Source organism: Odocoileus virginianus, chromosome 5 (genome assembly GCF_023699985.2).
Source record: "Odocoileus virginianus isolate 20LAN1187 ecotype Illinois chromosome 5, Ovbor_1.2, whole genome shotgun sequence".
NCBI lineage: Eukaryota > Metazoa > Chordata > Mammalia > Artiodactyla > Cervidae > Odocoileus > Odocoileus virginianus.
In genome coordinates, this window is record NC_069678.1 from 4,114,627 (window position 1) to 4,130,608 (window position 15,982).

At 36.1% G+C, this 15,982-nt stretch overlaps 1 protein-coding gene across 3 annotated transcripts in view; it reads right to left on the reverse strand.

Annotated features, from left to right (window-relative positions):
* MAN1A2 (mannosidase alpha class 1A member 2) overlaps positions 1-15,982 on the reverse strand; it is a 153,145-nt gene that overhangs the window by 17,289 nt on the left and 119,874 nt on the right. For all 3 annotated transcript variants that reach the window (XM_070467237.1, XM_070467238.1, XM_070467239.1), the window contains exons 11-12: positions 14,309-14,481; positions 11,228-11,343 (exon numbers count right to left, since the gene is read on the reverse strand). In XM_070467237.1, the coding sequence (XP_070323338.1) occupies positions 11,228-11,343; positions 14,309-14,481 (289 nt within the window). The remainder of the gene's footprint in view (positions 1-11,227; positions 11,344-14,308; positions 14,482-15,982) is intronic.

Here is a 15,982-nt window from a genome sequence, read left to right on the forward strand (position 1 = left end):
CTATGGACTGTAGCATGCCACACTTCTCTGTCCATGGGATTCTCCAGACAGGGATACTGGAGTGGGTTGTTATTTCCTTCTCCAGGGAATGTTCCCAACCCAGGGATCAAACCTGCATCTCTTATGTCTCCTGCACTGGCAAGCAGATTATTTACCACTAGCACCACCTGGAAGCCCCAGGTTAAGTCCTGAGGGGGATTAAAAAATGTGGAGACCATGGCTGTGGTTCTTCAGTATAATGAGGAGACTGGACTACATAAATATATACACTTGAGCAATGATTTGCCCACCTGACCTCATGGTATACTAGCTATTCCTTGTCAGGATAGGTAACTCCTTGATCCCTAATTGCATCCATTAAGTGGTTTCCTGAGTCACAGGTGTCAGCGGTTCCTGAAGTGTGATCCTCCAGACAGCAGCATCAGCGTCACCTGGTAACTTGTTACAAATGCAGATTCTCAGACTCCACTCTAACCTGCTAATCAGCAGCTTTGGCGAGGGTGTACAGGATCTGCGTTTTAAGAAGCTTTCCAAGTGACTCTGATGCATGCTCAAGCTTAAGAACCACTGCCCTAGGTTTACCAGTTTTTGTAACTTTTAACACCACTTAGTTTGTACTGTTTTTGCTTTTCTCCTTCATGTTGGCATCTGATCTGTGACTCTCTACTGAAAACAGATCAACTTTCTTGGTTTCCTCACTTTTCACATCTTGCCTTCTTCTTGCTTTATCAATTTCTTGATTCATTATTAACTATATTCTAGCACTAACTGAATTCATGCCCTGAGCCTCAAGCAGGAAATAAAATAGGTCTATTATTCTCTTCTTCCCGCTCCCATTTTGGCAAGATCTTGTAAAACTTCTGTTTTTCTGCTCTTGCTCTCTTGGAATCAAATGATTCCAATCCTTTATCCCACAAATATTTAATACTGAAACAAGTATATGTGACTTCACCATTGATGCTGGGGATACAACAATAACTAAAATATACAAAAACACTGTCCTTGTCGGTTCATATTCTAAGGCAAATATTCTTATATCCCTGAAGAAATTACATACTATGTTAGAATACAGATGCTATGGTGAAAATTAAAGAGAAAATGAGGGGACAATTTGAAATTTTACATAGGAAATCAGGAATGCTTTAAAAAATACAGTTAGAAATGATAAAGTGGTACAATTAAAAACTACTACTTAAGATCTGAAACTATAAGACACCTAGAAGAAAACAGAGAAACAGCTCCTTGACAGGGGTCTTGGCAATGATTTTTTGGGATATGACACCAAAAGCACAAGCAACAAAGGCAAAAATAAATCTAACTATATCAAACTAAAAAGCTTCTTCAGTGCAAAAGACTCCAAAAAATAAAAAGGCAACCTACAGAATGGGAGAAGATAATTGCAAGTCATGTATCTGGCTGGAGTTAACATCCAAAATATATAAAGAATACACCTCAATAGCTAAAAACTAAATAACCCAATTGAAAACAGGCAGAGGAATTGAATAGACATTTTCCCCAAAATACACAGAAATGGCCAATAGCTGTATATGCAAAGATGCTCAACAGTATTAATCACTAGGAAAATGCAAATCAAAACCACAATGAGATATCACCTCATACCTGTTTCAATGACTGTTACCAAAAAGAAATAACAAGTGCTGGTGAAGATGGGGAGAAAAAGAAACCCTTGTGAACTGTTGGTGGGAATGTAGTACAAGTCTTGCACATAATGTTCCACACAAAGAATACTTAAATGATGATGACGATGACATAAGAACATCTCATTCCATACAGTTCTTGCTGTATAGTTATTAGATTTTCACACAGAGACAAGCACATGCACAACAGGTAAGTTTAGTAACTATACAGCATGATGATCTATCCATTAAGTGGAAGTGGATCATCATAAAGGTCTCCATCGTCATCATCCTCATGTTGAGTAGGCTGAGGATGAAGAGGAAGAAGAGAGGTTGGTCTTGATGTCTCAGAGGTGGAAAGGGAGGCAGGTACTCAGTATAGCTTTATGGAAATACAGCATAAATTCTGACTTTTTTGCTTTTGCATTTCTCTAAAAATGTTTCGACGTGGTACCAATTACTCCTATCATAGAAGGTCCATGTCGTAAAAGAATTCAAAAGCTGTCTTAAATAATCAGAACCCTCCTACCAGGTACTCTAAGGTCAATTTGTTTCCTAGAACTGCTTCTTCCCCATCATCTGCCACTGGTTTGGAAGGGCTTATCTTCTGTTAATTCTTCTGGTGTGGAGTCTAATATCTCTCGAATTTCTGCAAGATCCATATCTTGAAACCCTTCACCTCCTTCTTTTTTATTTTTTTCCCCCATATCCACAATTTCTCTCATGATTTCCTTGATTGGCTCTGTTGTAGATCCTGTGAAGTCATGCATAACATCTGGACAGTTTTCTCCAGCAAGGATTTACTCTGTTGGGCTTGATGGCTTTCATGGCTTTTTTTAAAAACAATGATGGCATCTTCAAGGCTGTAATCCTTTCATTCATGATGTCTCTATTGGGGTTCTCGTCCACAGTATTAAGTCTTTTATGTAAGTACCCTGTGTAATGAGCCTAAAACATCTGTATGACCCCCTGATCTAGAGGCTGACTTAGAGATGTTATGTTTGGAGGCAAGTAGACCACTTTGATGCCTTTGGTGGTGAACTCTGGAGTTCTAGGTGGCCAGGGTCATTGACCAATAATGAAAGAATTCTAAAAAGCAGTCTCTTATTGGCAAGGTACTTTCTGACTTCAGGGACAAAGCAAGAATGGAACAAATTCAGAAAAGGGTTCTCCTCCAGGCCTTCTTATTGTGCAAACAAAACATGGTGTTTTTTTTTTTCCTTCAAGGCTCAAGGGTTATTAGCAGCTTTGTACATAAAGGCAGTTCTGATCAACCCAACTGCATTTGCACAAAATAGCAGAGTTAGCAGTTAACAGTAGAGCTATCTCTTTCTGCCTTAAATCCTGGTGCTTACTTCTCTTCTTTACTAATAAATGACCTCTGTGGCATTTTTTCCCCCTAGAATAGGGCTCTTTTGTCTGCATTAAAAACCTGTTTAGCCAGATATTCTTTCTCCTCAACGATTTCCTCAGTGGTGTCTGGGAACTCATCTGCTGCCTCTTGGTCAGCAGATTTAAAGCCAAATCTCTTTCTAAAATTTAGCAAACCATCCTTTATTGGCATGAAATCTTCCAGCTTCAGACCCTTCACCTTCCTTTTGCTTTGTCTTATAATGACTTTTTTTCTCAAATTATACTAGTCTGTAGGAATGCCTTTCTTATAGCAATCCTGCACCCACATAAAAAGCTGCATTTTAAAGGCAAGATAAAGGGTATTTTGCAAAAAGTGCAAGGTTTCTGTGTCTGCGGATGTAGCTGCAGCGATGAATCCATGAATTTCTTTTTCTTCCCCACAAGAATCCTTACACAGATTCATTTATCATGCAGTGAGAAACCGTAGCTGCAGACCTCAATCTATAGTAAATGTCAAGCATTCAATTTTTTCTTGCAATGTCAGTGACTTTACTTCTTAGGAACATGTTCAGCATCACTAGTGGCACTGTAGGGGTACCATGGTGCTATTTACAGTTCACAGTATTGCACTAAACATGATGAAAAATATTTAAAAACTACAAGAGACCACTGTTTCCTTGATAATACAATTTACTAGAGAGATGAACTGCTCCTATGGAGATGATTAGCATCACTCTTCATTTTAAGCATATACTCAAATCATTGGACTGCAAATATAGTGCCATGTATAGTCTATGTTTGTGTGTGTTTTGAGAAATTTTAATTTTAATAATATATCTGTATAATATTTCATGGTAGTCTATGATAAAATAGACTAGTATGTACATATATTTTATGAATTCATCCTGTACCTGATTTTTTCCCTTAATTTTTTCAACATTCCTAGGTCACATGGTTCATTTGCAAGTTTTTTCAAATTGCCACAAAACTCTAAAAAACTTTCCAATATACTTATTAAAATTAATCTATATATAAGTGGATCTGCACAGCTGAACCTAAGTTATTCTACGGTCAACTATAATTATCTTTGGGAAGTGAAACTAAATGTGGCATACAGAAAAACTTTTATTTTTCATTTTTTTCTGTTCCATACTACTTAATTCATTTTGCTATATCCAGGCTGTTTTTATACTTTAAAAATATCAACATTCAAAAAACTAAGATCATGACATCTGGTCCCATAACTTCATAGCAAATAGATGGGGAAAATGTGAAAACAGTGCAAGACTTTATTTCCTTGGGCTCCAAAATCACTGCGGACAGTGACTGTAGCCATGAAATTAAGACATTTGCTCCTTGGAAGAAAAGCTATGATAAACCTAGACAGCACATTAAAAAGCAGAGACATAATTTTGTCGACAAAGGTCTGTTAACTCAAAGCTATGGTTTTTCTAGTAGTCGTGTACAGATGTGAGAGAAGGATCATAAAGAAGGCTGAGCACCAAAAAAGTGATGCTTTCGACCTTAGTCCTGGAGAAGACTCTTCAGAATGTCTTGGACAATAAGGAGATCAAACCAGTCAATCCTAAAAGAAATCAACCCTGAATCTTCATTGGAAGGACTGATGCTAAAGCTGAAGCTCCAATATACTTTGGCCAGCTGATGTGAAGAGTCAACTCACTGGAAAAGACCCTGATTCTGAGAAAGATTGAGGGAAGGAGGCGAAGGGGGCGACAGAGGATAAGATGGTTGGATGGCATCACCAATCAACGGACATGAGTTTGAGCAGACTCCAGGAGATGGTTGGGGATAGGGAAGCCTGGTGTGCTTCAGTCCATGGGCTCACAAAGAGTCAGACATGACTTGATGACTGCACAACAACAGACTAATTTTATACTTTAAAAATATCTGTATTAAAAACTATTAGCCTTGATTACTGAGGAGCTACACAAGACAAAGGAAACTGATGTTCATCTAATTTTAATGTGACAAGTGCTATGCTCTTCATTCTGTACAGTTCAACAAACATTTGTTGAGTGTATGTATACTCTATCCCAAACATGAAGCAGTGATGATAATATTTGCAGACTATCAAGACAAAGGAAGTACTTTAAGTACACCTAAAGATGGCCTAATCCTGTCTTAGTTTTGGAGAGGACTCCCAGAGACAGTGATATTTGAGCTAGACCTTGAAAAAGTAATAGGATTTTGTAAGGGATATAAAAAAGAAATGATAAATTTCATGCACAAGTAAAAGCAAGAGTAAAGACACATACACTCAACAAATGTTTGTTGAAATGTACAGAATGAATAGCATAGCAGCTGTCACATTAAAATTAGTCAGATAAACACATCTATTTCCTCTGCCTTGTGTAGCTCCTAAGAAATCAAGGCTAATGTTAACTGTTTTTAATACAAGTATCTCTAAAGCATAAAAATAGTATGTGGATATAGCAAAATGAATTAAATAGCATGGAAAAGAAAACATACAGTAGGCAGGCATGGATCAAATAAATGCAGGGGGAAAGTGATGTAGTAGATGTAACTAAAAAGGTACATGCAGAACTCAATCTTAATCATTCAGCAAAAGAGCAAAGAATATAACAAACACAGAAATAAGAAACAACCTTTTTCATCCATCTTTCTCACTTGTGGAAGTAATGTCTAGAAGTAGGATTACTGAAGCAAAAATAATGTGCTCTTAATATATGAACATGTTCTTTGTAAAAGATTTCCCCACCCACAACAAACAATGTACACTGTCACTTCCACTGCTTATAAGTGACTAGATCCATACATTCTTATTAACAGCAGAATGCGAACTTTTAAAATCTTAAGTAATTGATAGTGAAACCTGGTATTTAATTATTCATTTCATTACTTTATCAGTGGGTCAAATATGTATTTTTCATGTATTTATGGTATTTCCCATCTGTTTTCCAGTGAACTGCCTTAAGTTTTTCCTTATAAGAAAATTTACCCATTGACAGGCATAAGTATTGAAATATATTTACACTGTAAAAGACATTGCATCAATTGTCTTTTACTTTGTCTGATGTTCTTCCCCACCACCACCCCCGCCCTTGCAGATGTTATTTTTCTGCAGTTAAAAATTTAAATCTTTTCTTCTATGGTTTCTGGGTTGTGTGTCATGCCATCTTCATCCCAACAGCTGGGGAGTAAAAAAAAACTTTAATTTGTTTTAGAATTTTATTTCATTTTTAATATTTAAAGCTATTTTCTATATAATTTCAGTTTTAGTATTTACAGGAATCCAGTTTGTTTTTCTAATGGATAATTTTTCTAACTTCATTTATTAAATTATTTAACTTTTCCTCAATGATCTGAACTGGCTTTTTTCAAAGATGACATTTCCACATATAAGTGGGCTTATTTTTGAAATCTCTCCTGTTCCACTGTTTATTCTTACATCACTTCTAAACCTTTTAAATTAGCATAGCTTTATAATACACTTTTAAAATGATCTATTTTATATACAAATATTGCATATTATATGATATGAAGTAGGTTATATTTTTCATTATCTGCAAGATTTGTCTCCTGTGGTGATCATACTTTGTCGGCATAACGAAGCTGGAACTATATTTGTCAGAATTACTTTCTCTGTACAGTTCTGAGTTAGGGTTCGCTACCAAAAGCATACATATAATGTGGAGGAAAAAAAGCATGAGCCATTATGCTCTCAGGGGCAGTGTAGGGTTGCCACGTGCTGTTAAAAGTTATGCATATTGTCAGTGATTACCTGGCTCACCTTGGAGGTGTGGGCAGCTGCCAAACCTGTGGTTTTTTGCAGTTACTACTGGAGCTCCTCATCAATTTCTCCAATTTCCAAGACAGGCTTGTATAGCCCCATGGCAGAAGGTGCCAAGCACTTCTGCAAGTCACCTGCTTATCAACACTGGAGGAAGTGAGACAGATGTGGGATCGTTTGTCCTGTGACTTCTCCAGTTTGTCCTCATTCTCCTTTGCTTCACATCTGCCTTTCTTTCCCCAGCTCCTAGCCACACTGTCCTATAGACACTTTATACCTTCCACCTTATATTTTGTGCCAGGTATAATTCTAAGGGCTTTGCTGTATTAATGCTCATAATAACCCTTTTAGGTGATACTATTATTAATTCCTCTTTTACAGATGATGAAACTGAGGTAGAGAAATGAAGCAATTTGTCCAAAGTCACACAACTATTAAAAGAAAGAGTTGGGAAAAAACAGATAAGTAAGAATACATGGTTAGATGTCTTTAATGTCTGCTTAACTTGGGTATATACAGACAAGACATATCTATTAAATCTGTGCATGACACAAAGCTGGAATAGATAATACATTAAATGAAAAACTCAAGGGTTCAAAAATCTTTCAATAAATTAGAATATGTTAAGCCTACCAAAATAAAATTTAATGAGCAATGAAGGGAAAAGGTAATTAAATTTCAGAAAAGCTAATCATACCAATGTAAGAGAGAAAATAATTATCTTAGTTCATGTTTAAAAGAAAAAAGACCTATAGCAAAATTGCAAGATATATTATCATGGCTACCATAAAACAGAATAACAATACTATCTTCATGTATAAGTATGGCTCAGTCCCTTTGCTGTCCATTTGAAATAATCAGAAAATTATCAATCAGCTATACTCCAATACAAAATAAAAAGTTTAAATAAATAAATATTTTTAAAGAAAAAATATAATAGTATCTTGCACTAATGAAGGTGTAACGAGCAACTCAGTGACTGGTACTCTGCACTGGTTTATTCACATCTGATACGGTGTTCAGTCTAGGAAACCATGGACTCATTCTCCAGAGACACCAACCAGAATGGTATCAGAAACAAATAATTCAGAAACTTGTCATCTTTAGCCAAAATATACAAATATTTTTAGTTTACATCCATGTAGAAGACTCCATATTTCCAAAGGGTAAAGCATGGAACATAGAATGGAAATCACAGTGAAATAGATTTTTAACTCAATATAAGACAGATGCTTCTAGTAAAGATAATTCAAATTGGAAAAGTTAAACTGTCACTGTTTGCAGATGACATGATACTATACATAGAAGATCCAAAGGATGTTATCAGAAAACTACCATCAGAGCTCAGTGCTCTGGAATGAATTATCAGAGCTCAGCAATGAATCTAGTAAAGTTTCAGGCTATAAAATTAATACACACGAATCTGTTGTATTTCTATAGATTAACAATGAAAGATCAGAGAGAGAAATTCAAGAAGCAATTCCATTTACTATCATTCTTTGCATCACAAAGAATAAAATATCTAGGAATAAACCTACCTAAGGAGACAAAAGACCTGTACTCTGAAAACCATAAGATGCTGATGAAAGAAATCAAAGAAGATATAAATAGATAGAAAGATATACCATGTTTGTGGATTGGAAGAATCAGTATTGTCAAAATGACTATACTACCCAAGGCAATCTAAGAGTTAATGCAACCTCTATCAAATTATCAGTGGCTTTTTTCACAGAACTAGAACCAAAAAAAAAATCTCAAAATTTGTAATGGAGACACAAAAGACCCTGAAGAGCCAAAGCAATCTTGAAGAAGAAAAATGGAGCTGGAGGAATCAGGTTCCCTGACTTCAGACTGTACTACAAAGCTACAGTCATCAAAACAGTAATGGTACCACATAAAAACAGAAACATAGATCAATGGAATAGGATAGAAAATCCAGAAAGAAGGACATGCACCTACAGTCAATTCATCTATGACAAAGGAGGCAAGATGATACAATGTTGGAAAGACAGTCTCTTCAACAAACGATGCTGGGAAAAGTGGACAGCCACATGTAAAAAAAAATGAAATTAGATCATTCCTTAACTCCATACACAAAAAGAAGCTCAAAATGGATTAAAGACCTAAATGCTAGACCAGACACTATAAAACTCTCAGAGGAAAACATAGGCAGAACACTCTCCAACATAAATCACAGCAACATCTTTTTTAATCCATCTCCCAGAATAATGGAAATTAAAGCAAAAATAAACAAATGGGATCTACTTAAACTCAAAAACTTTTGCACAGTAAAAGAAACAATAAACAAAATGAAAAGACAACCCACAGACTGACTGGGAGAAAATATCTGCAAATGATGTGACTGATAAGGGATTAGTCTCCAAAATTTACAAACAGCTTATTACATTTAATAGCATCACAAGAAGAAACTCACTCAAAAAATGGGTAGAAGACCTAAATATACATTTCTCTAAAGAAGACATACAGACAGCCAACAGGCACATGAAAAGATGTTCAACATTGCTAGTTATTAGAGAAGTGCAAGTCAAAACTACAATGAGATATCATCTCACACCAGTCAGAATGGCTATCATCAAAAAATCCACAAACAACAAATGTTGGAGAGGGTGTGGAGAGATGGGAACTTTCCCACACTGTTGGTGGGAATGTAAATTGGTACCACCACTATAGAGAACAGTACAGAGGTTCCTTAAAAAACTAAAAACAGAACTACCATATGACCCTGCAATCCCACTTCTGGGCATACATCCAGAGAAAAACATGGCCCCAAAAGATACATGCACTTCAACGATCCTGCAGCACTGTTTATAATAGCCAAGACATGGAGACAACCTCAACGACCATTGACAGAGGAATGGATGAAGACATGGTACATATAGACAGTGGAATATAACTCAGCCTCCAAAAAGAATGAAATAAGGTCATTTGCAGCAACATGCGTGGACCTAGAGAGTGTCATATTGTGTGAAGTAAGTAAGATAGAGAAGGAGAAATATATGACATCCTTTATATCTGGGATCTAAGAAGAAATGATACAAATGAACTTACTTACAAAACAGAAACAGACTCTCAGACTTGGAAAACAAATTCATAGTTGCTGGCGGGGTGGGGGTGAGGGGTGGGGTGGAGAGAAAGCTAAGGATTTCAGGAAGGTCATGTACACACTGCTAAATTTAAAATGGATAACCAGCAAAAACCTATTGTATAGCACAGAACTCTGCTCAATGTTATGTGCCAGCCTGGATGGTAGGTTTGGGGGAGAATGGATAGATATATATGTATGGCTGAGTCCCTCTGCTGTTCACCTAAAACTATCACAACACTGTTAATCAGCTATATCCCAATACAAAATGTTTTGGTGTTAAAAAAAATAAAATTAAAAACAGGAATGTGCTTCTAATATTAGTAATAAAAGCTTCTGAACAATGCAATGGGTTAGCCTTATAAGGCAGTGATGTGCTTCATCATCTAACGAGAGTAACAAAACACCTTATGGCATACTGTTCTTTATGCTGTGAAGAGATCTGTAGCATTGGGAATGTCCATATATAGAGAGGAGGAATGGACTGCAGTGGTGTTTGTTGGATCTCTAGAGTTTTTGCAGCTCAAAAAATTTCTTCTGATTCTAAGCATAAAGACAGCAACTGAATTTGAGGAAGGAAAATAAGCAGTTTATTTTTACCTGATAACAAAAGCAAAACCAGAAAAGGATCTAAAAGAATAACACCAATAAGGTACATCACAGTATACATTTTGATGTTGTTGAAATACAATTAAGACATTCATCTCTCTATATATATATGTGTGTGCACTTAATAACCTACTTAATATTATACTGTGAAGAGTCTATAATATCCATTGTGGATGTGCAATAATTTATATTTAACTTTCCAACTAATACTAACCCAACAGTAACTTTTTATAAACATCCAATAAACATTCATGTACATAAACTTTTTCCATAGCCTTGACTATATAAGCATATTGATGTATTCTTATATAGCTTTCCAGAATTCTGCCATTATATTCAAATTCTGAATTTTGAGATAGATAGGGTAAAAAAGCACATAAGCAAAATACACAGGTGCACACATGCTAAACAATTTCTGCCCCAGAGATTCTGATACCAGTGAAAACAGACACACCATAGTAAGTTGGTCTTGATTTTATGCATTTCTTTTTTAACAGTAAATTTGTTAAGAAGACAATGTTAATGCACAGTAAAGAGCTAAAGACAAAATAAAGGTACTCTTATTTGACAAAATAAGAGTCTAAGTTATTCTTCCATGAGATGAAACTAAAAATTGAAGACTCAACTACACAAGGCTTCACTATATATTTGGAATAAAATTTACTGGAATAAAACATAGTCACAATTGATCATAGAGTGACCACATAGCAAAACCAGCCTACAGTTTAAAAAAATTTTACAGCATCTACTTACTTTAATGTTTCAGCAAGAAAGAAGCTCTGCTGTACATCATCATGCGTAGGAGTAGAGGAGTACACATCCTTCACCCCAGAAAATCCGCCACTGACTCGGCAGTACTTTTCAATAGCCTGTGAAAGAGATCAGACAAGAGTCAGTTCCATAGAATTTCAAGTTTTGAAGGACAAGTTAAAGAACCATAGTCAAAAGAGAGTCTCTATGAGAAGTTTATAGTTTCAGAATAAGACTTTTTAAATCAAATGGAAATAGCCTTGCACTGGAAAAATTAACTGAAGCATCCTGTTTGATGTAGAATGTCTCTCTCTCCAAAACTCTTTAATCTTTTTAAGACATTTTATATTTTCCTAACTTAGGAGTCAAATTTAATCTATTCACACTGAGTTAGATCTGTCTGGTACAATAAAACCTCATTAATTCTGACAAATCAAGAGGGAAGTCAGTTTGAATTAAAAATTTTAAATGCAATTTTATCACTTCCAAGGATAAACAATTCAAATCATGCTAAAAGGTGTATTACTGAAGGAGCTCTCCACAGCAACAGCAATATGATATTTACTATAAACATACTATATGCCAGACAGTGTATTATCATAATCCTATGAATTAAGCATTATAGTTGGTATAAACCGGCAGGAAGAGCCCACCCTCACACCTATTACAATAATAACCACAAATATTGAGAGCTAACAATCATTAAGAATTTACTATGTGCTGAAGGCTTTTCTAAGAGCTTTAAATCTATTAACAATTAAATTTCTAACAACCCTATGAGGCTATCTTAATAGCTTTACTATTCAGATGGGAAAACTGAGGCAAAGAGTAATTTGCTCCACATTATTATTAACGACTATGTTCTACTGCCCAAAGGGGAGTTTATATTCTTAATTTATCTTTCTTCATCTTTGAACCTGTCTGAATAAAATATTCTGAATTAGAATCTATTCAAAACCCTGTTAATTTAAAACTATCAAGCATTCTGCTTTTGTAGGTGTATTACACTTTACAATTAAGGCATACAGAAAAAGTTGAAAGCGTGTATGGTTTTTTCTTTCTCTACTCCACCTAACCCAGAGAAGCTGAATGAAGGCATGGTTATTTTACTCATCCTTAACAGTAAGCTGTGGCTTACTGTTTCTAGCCTTGCTACTTTTCTTACTTATCTGGTCTTCTTCCTTTCTGAAGAAGAGCTAATTAACACTTAGACTATTCATTTTTACATAATTCCTCTAAATAAGAAGCATTAAATGTTAGGAGACATTCAAGTCATATTCACTGCAGGATTACCTTACCTCTTTCCCCTATATTGGAGAATGGAATGGCAACTCACTCCAGTATTTTTGCCTGGAGAATCCCGTGGACAGAGGAGCCTGGCGGGCTACAGTCCATAGGGTTGCAAAGAGTCGGACACAATTGAGTGACTAACACTCACTTCTCCCATACATTGATTTACCTCAGCATTAGTAAGGCATTACTACACAACAGAAGTGTGTGTGTGTCCTAGTCTCAAACCACTGTGCCAACATTTTGTCTCTTTCTCAACTGTGGCAGGACCCTCCTGCACAAAATTCCCCTAGCAGCTGTGGTCCCAATTTTGGACCCAGGCAGAGAGAAGCAGCAACAATAAATGCTTTGTCTGTTCCTGCTCTGTATTTGTAATCACCTTGCTTCTATTAATAGTCTCTTAAACTCCATAAAGAACATCTATGTCTGAATGATAAATGACACATAAGTGCCCTCACCTTAGTTCAAGTCTTTATCACATCATTTCTATATTATTGCAGTGGTCTCCAAAACCCACCAACTTGCAGATTACAATCAGATCCTTTTGTTGTGTTACTCCCCACTAAAAAGTCTTCAGCAGTTCCTTCCCCTTTCATAAACTTTTAGTAGTCCCAGGATGGATTCTTAAAGTTAAGGAGTTTTAGTGGGTAAGAGATGGAGAAGAAAAAGAAGATCAGAGGGATTGTGAGCTAGGCAAAAGACTTTCTACCCCTACTTCGCAAATGAGAAACACTTGCATAGTACATGAGAAAAGTGTGTGTATACGATGTCTGAAACACTAAGTATTCATGCCTTGACCTGACATGCAAGACTATCTACATAATGGCTCCAAACTTTTGTTTGTCTAGTTGACCCGTGAAACCTTCTTTTTACATAAACTGGTCTACATTCTGATCTAAAATACATCTTACACATTCTTGTCTGTGCAATTTATTAACACTATCTCACCTAAATGTCCTTGGTTCTAGCAAGACTCCAAGTTTAAGGTAAATAATTTGAATATGAATATCCATTGTAATTAGTACTATTTATCATAATTAGTATGTCTCAGAGAATAAAATACTTCCTCACTTCCAGTGATAAGTTATACGTTCATGAAAAATTTTAATGATTTTTCTTTCTCCCAGGTACTGACGACAACGGAATTCTCTGAAAGGTTAGGGTTTTATAAGTAAACCATTTGCTTACTTTACTTACTAACCATTAAAAACTCCTCATTTCAAATGTGCATACACACACCCAGGTGGCACAGTGGTAGAGAATCTGCATGCCAATGCAGAAGACAAAAGAGAGGTGGTGGGTCTGATCCCTAAGTCAGGAAGATTCTCTGAGTAGGAAATGGCAACCCATTCCAGTATTCTTGCCTGGAAAATCCCATGGACAGAGAAGCCTAGGGGGCTACAGTCCATGGGGCTGCAGTCTGACATGACAGAGCGTGCCCACAACACACACACATATGGAGAGACAGACAGTATGTTTGTGTGTTGGCATTATCTTTCAGTGCAGAAAAATTTTAACAACTCAGTAATCATTCTTGTGGTTCCACTAAGGAATTACTCTGAACACAGACTGAAGTGAATGGGGGTTAATCTACCTAGGCTGTGAATCTGGGCAATTCTACAATGATTTTACTTTACTCTAGAGGTTAAGCATTAACAGTCAAGTAGAGAAATTTTATAATCATAGTGAAAAACTGCCATGCTAAACATGAAGTAACATGGATGAGGACACATGGCACTATAGGAGGCTTAATTTAACACTCTTGCACATAAAATGAAATACTGGCTTATTTACCAGTGCTGCTTCCCAGCCCCACTCCCTGTATCTTGGATCATGAGTGAATCGCCACAGGTACCAATAGGTTTCAATGACTTCTGGACGGAGGATGTAATACTTTTCAGCCTGTCGGACTGCCACAGCTTCTACTGCACCATCAAACTTGAATGATTCAGGACCGAGCTTTAATGCTGTAACATGACAAAAGAAAGAAATGGGCACGATAAACCATTTTTGTTGGGTTTACCAGAGATTTTCCCTCCCCTGAAAGAATACAGTATGAAGTAATTTTATAGCTGTTTTATTGTTGCTGTTTTGCAAAATCAGTGACTTTAAAAGATCCACATTTGATTTTCTTATAATATTCCTACTATTCTGACATGAAATATTTCTCATAAATAATGTATATCAACATACTGCTACATCTAACTAAAGTGACAAGAGTCTAGTAATTCTTTAGAAACAAATGTAAGGCTAGACATAAATTTCTGTTTTGGTCCAAAATCAAATGAAACAGATAAATAACTGTATTGTGCAAAATTATTTTTTAAGAAGTCAAGACAATTTAAGTCTTTTTAACATAACACATACATGTAAAAAAACATTCCAAAGCTCAGATTTTGAGTTAGATTTAGTTGCAGATTATAATCTTTTAAAGTATACCACAGTGGTGGGAACGCAAACTAGTATAGCTGCTATGGAGAACAGTGTGGAGATTTCTTAAAAAAATGGAATTAGAACTGCCATATGACCCAGCAATCCCACTTCTGGGCATACACACTGAGGAAACCAGATCTGAAAGAGACACGTGCACCCCAATGTTCATCGCAGCACTGTTTATAATAGCCACGACATGGAAGCAACCTAGATGCCCATCAGCAGACGAAAGGATAAGGAAGCTGTGGTACATATACACCATGGAATATTACTCAGCCATTAAAAAGAATTCATTTGAATCAGTTCTAATGAGTTGGATGAAACTGGAGCCCATTATACAGAGTGAAGTAAGCCAGAAAGATAAAGACCATTACAGTATACTAAAGCATATATATGGAATTTAGAAAGATGGTAACAATAACCCTATATGCAAAAGAGAAAAAGAGACACAGATGCACAGAACAGAATTTTGGACTCTGTGGGAGAAGGCGAGGGTGGGATGTTTCGAGAGAACAGCATCGAAACATGTATATTATCTATAGTGGAACAGATCACCAGCCCAGGTTGGGTGCATGAGACAAGTGCTCGGGCCTGGTGCACTGTGAAGACCCAGAGGGATTGGGTGGAGAGGGAGGTGGGAGGGGGGATCGGGATGGGGAGTACATGTAAATCCATGGCTGATTCATGTCAATGTATGACAAAAACCACTACAATATTAAAAAAAAAAATAAAGTATACCATAGTATGTTAAGAAGCAATACGTTTTAAAACTTAAGCTAGTTTTAAAATCATCTCTCTTCTATAACCTCTGTATATACAGCTAGGAAGAGGTTCAAATTGCGAACCACTAAGAACTTCATCAGTAAATTGCCCATTTATCAGTCTGAATAAATATCTGAAACTAATAATACTGTAAATCAACCACAGTTAAAGAAAAAACTTAAAAGAAACCTGGCCATTACACATATACAACATCACATAAAATACCTTAAATGATAGGATTTCCATTCAGGCTGGAATACAGTACTACATGAA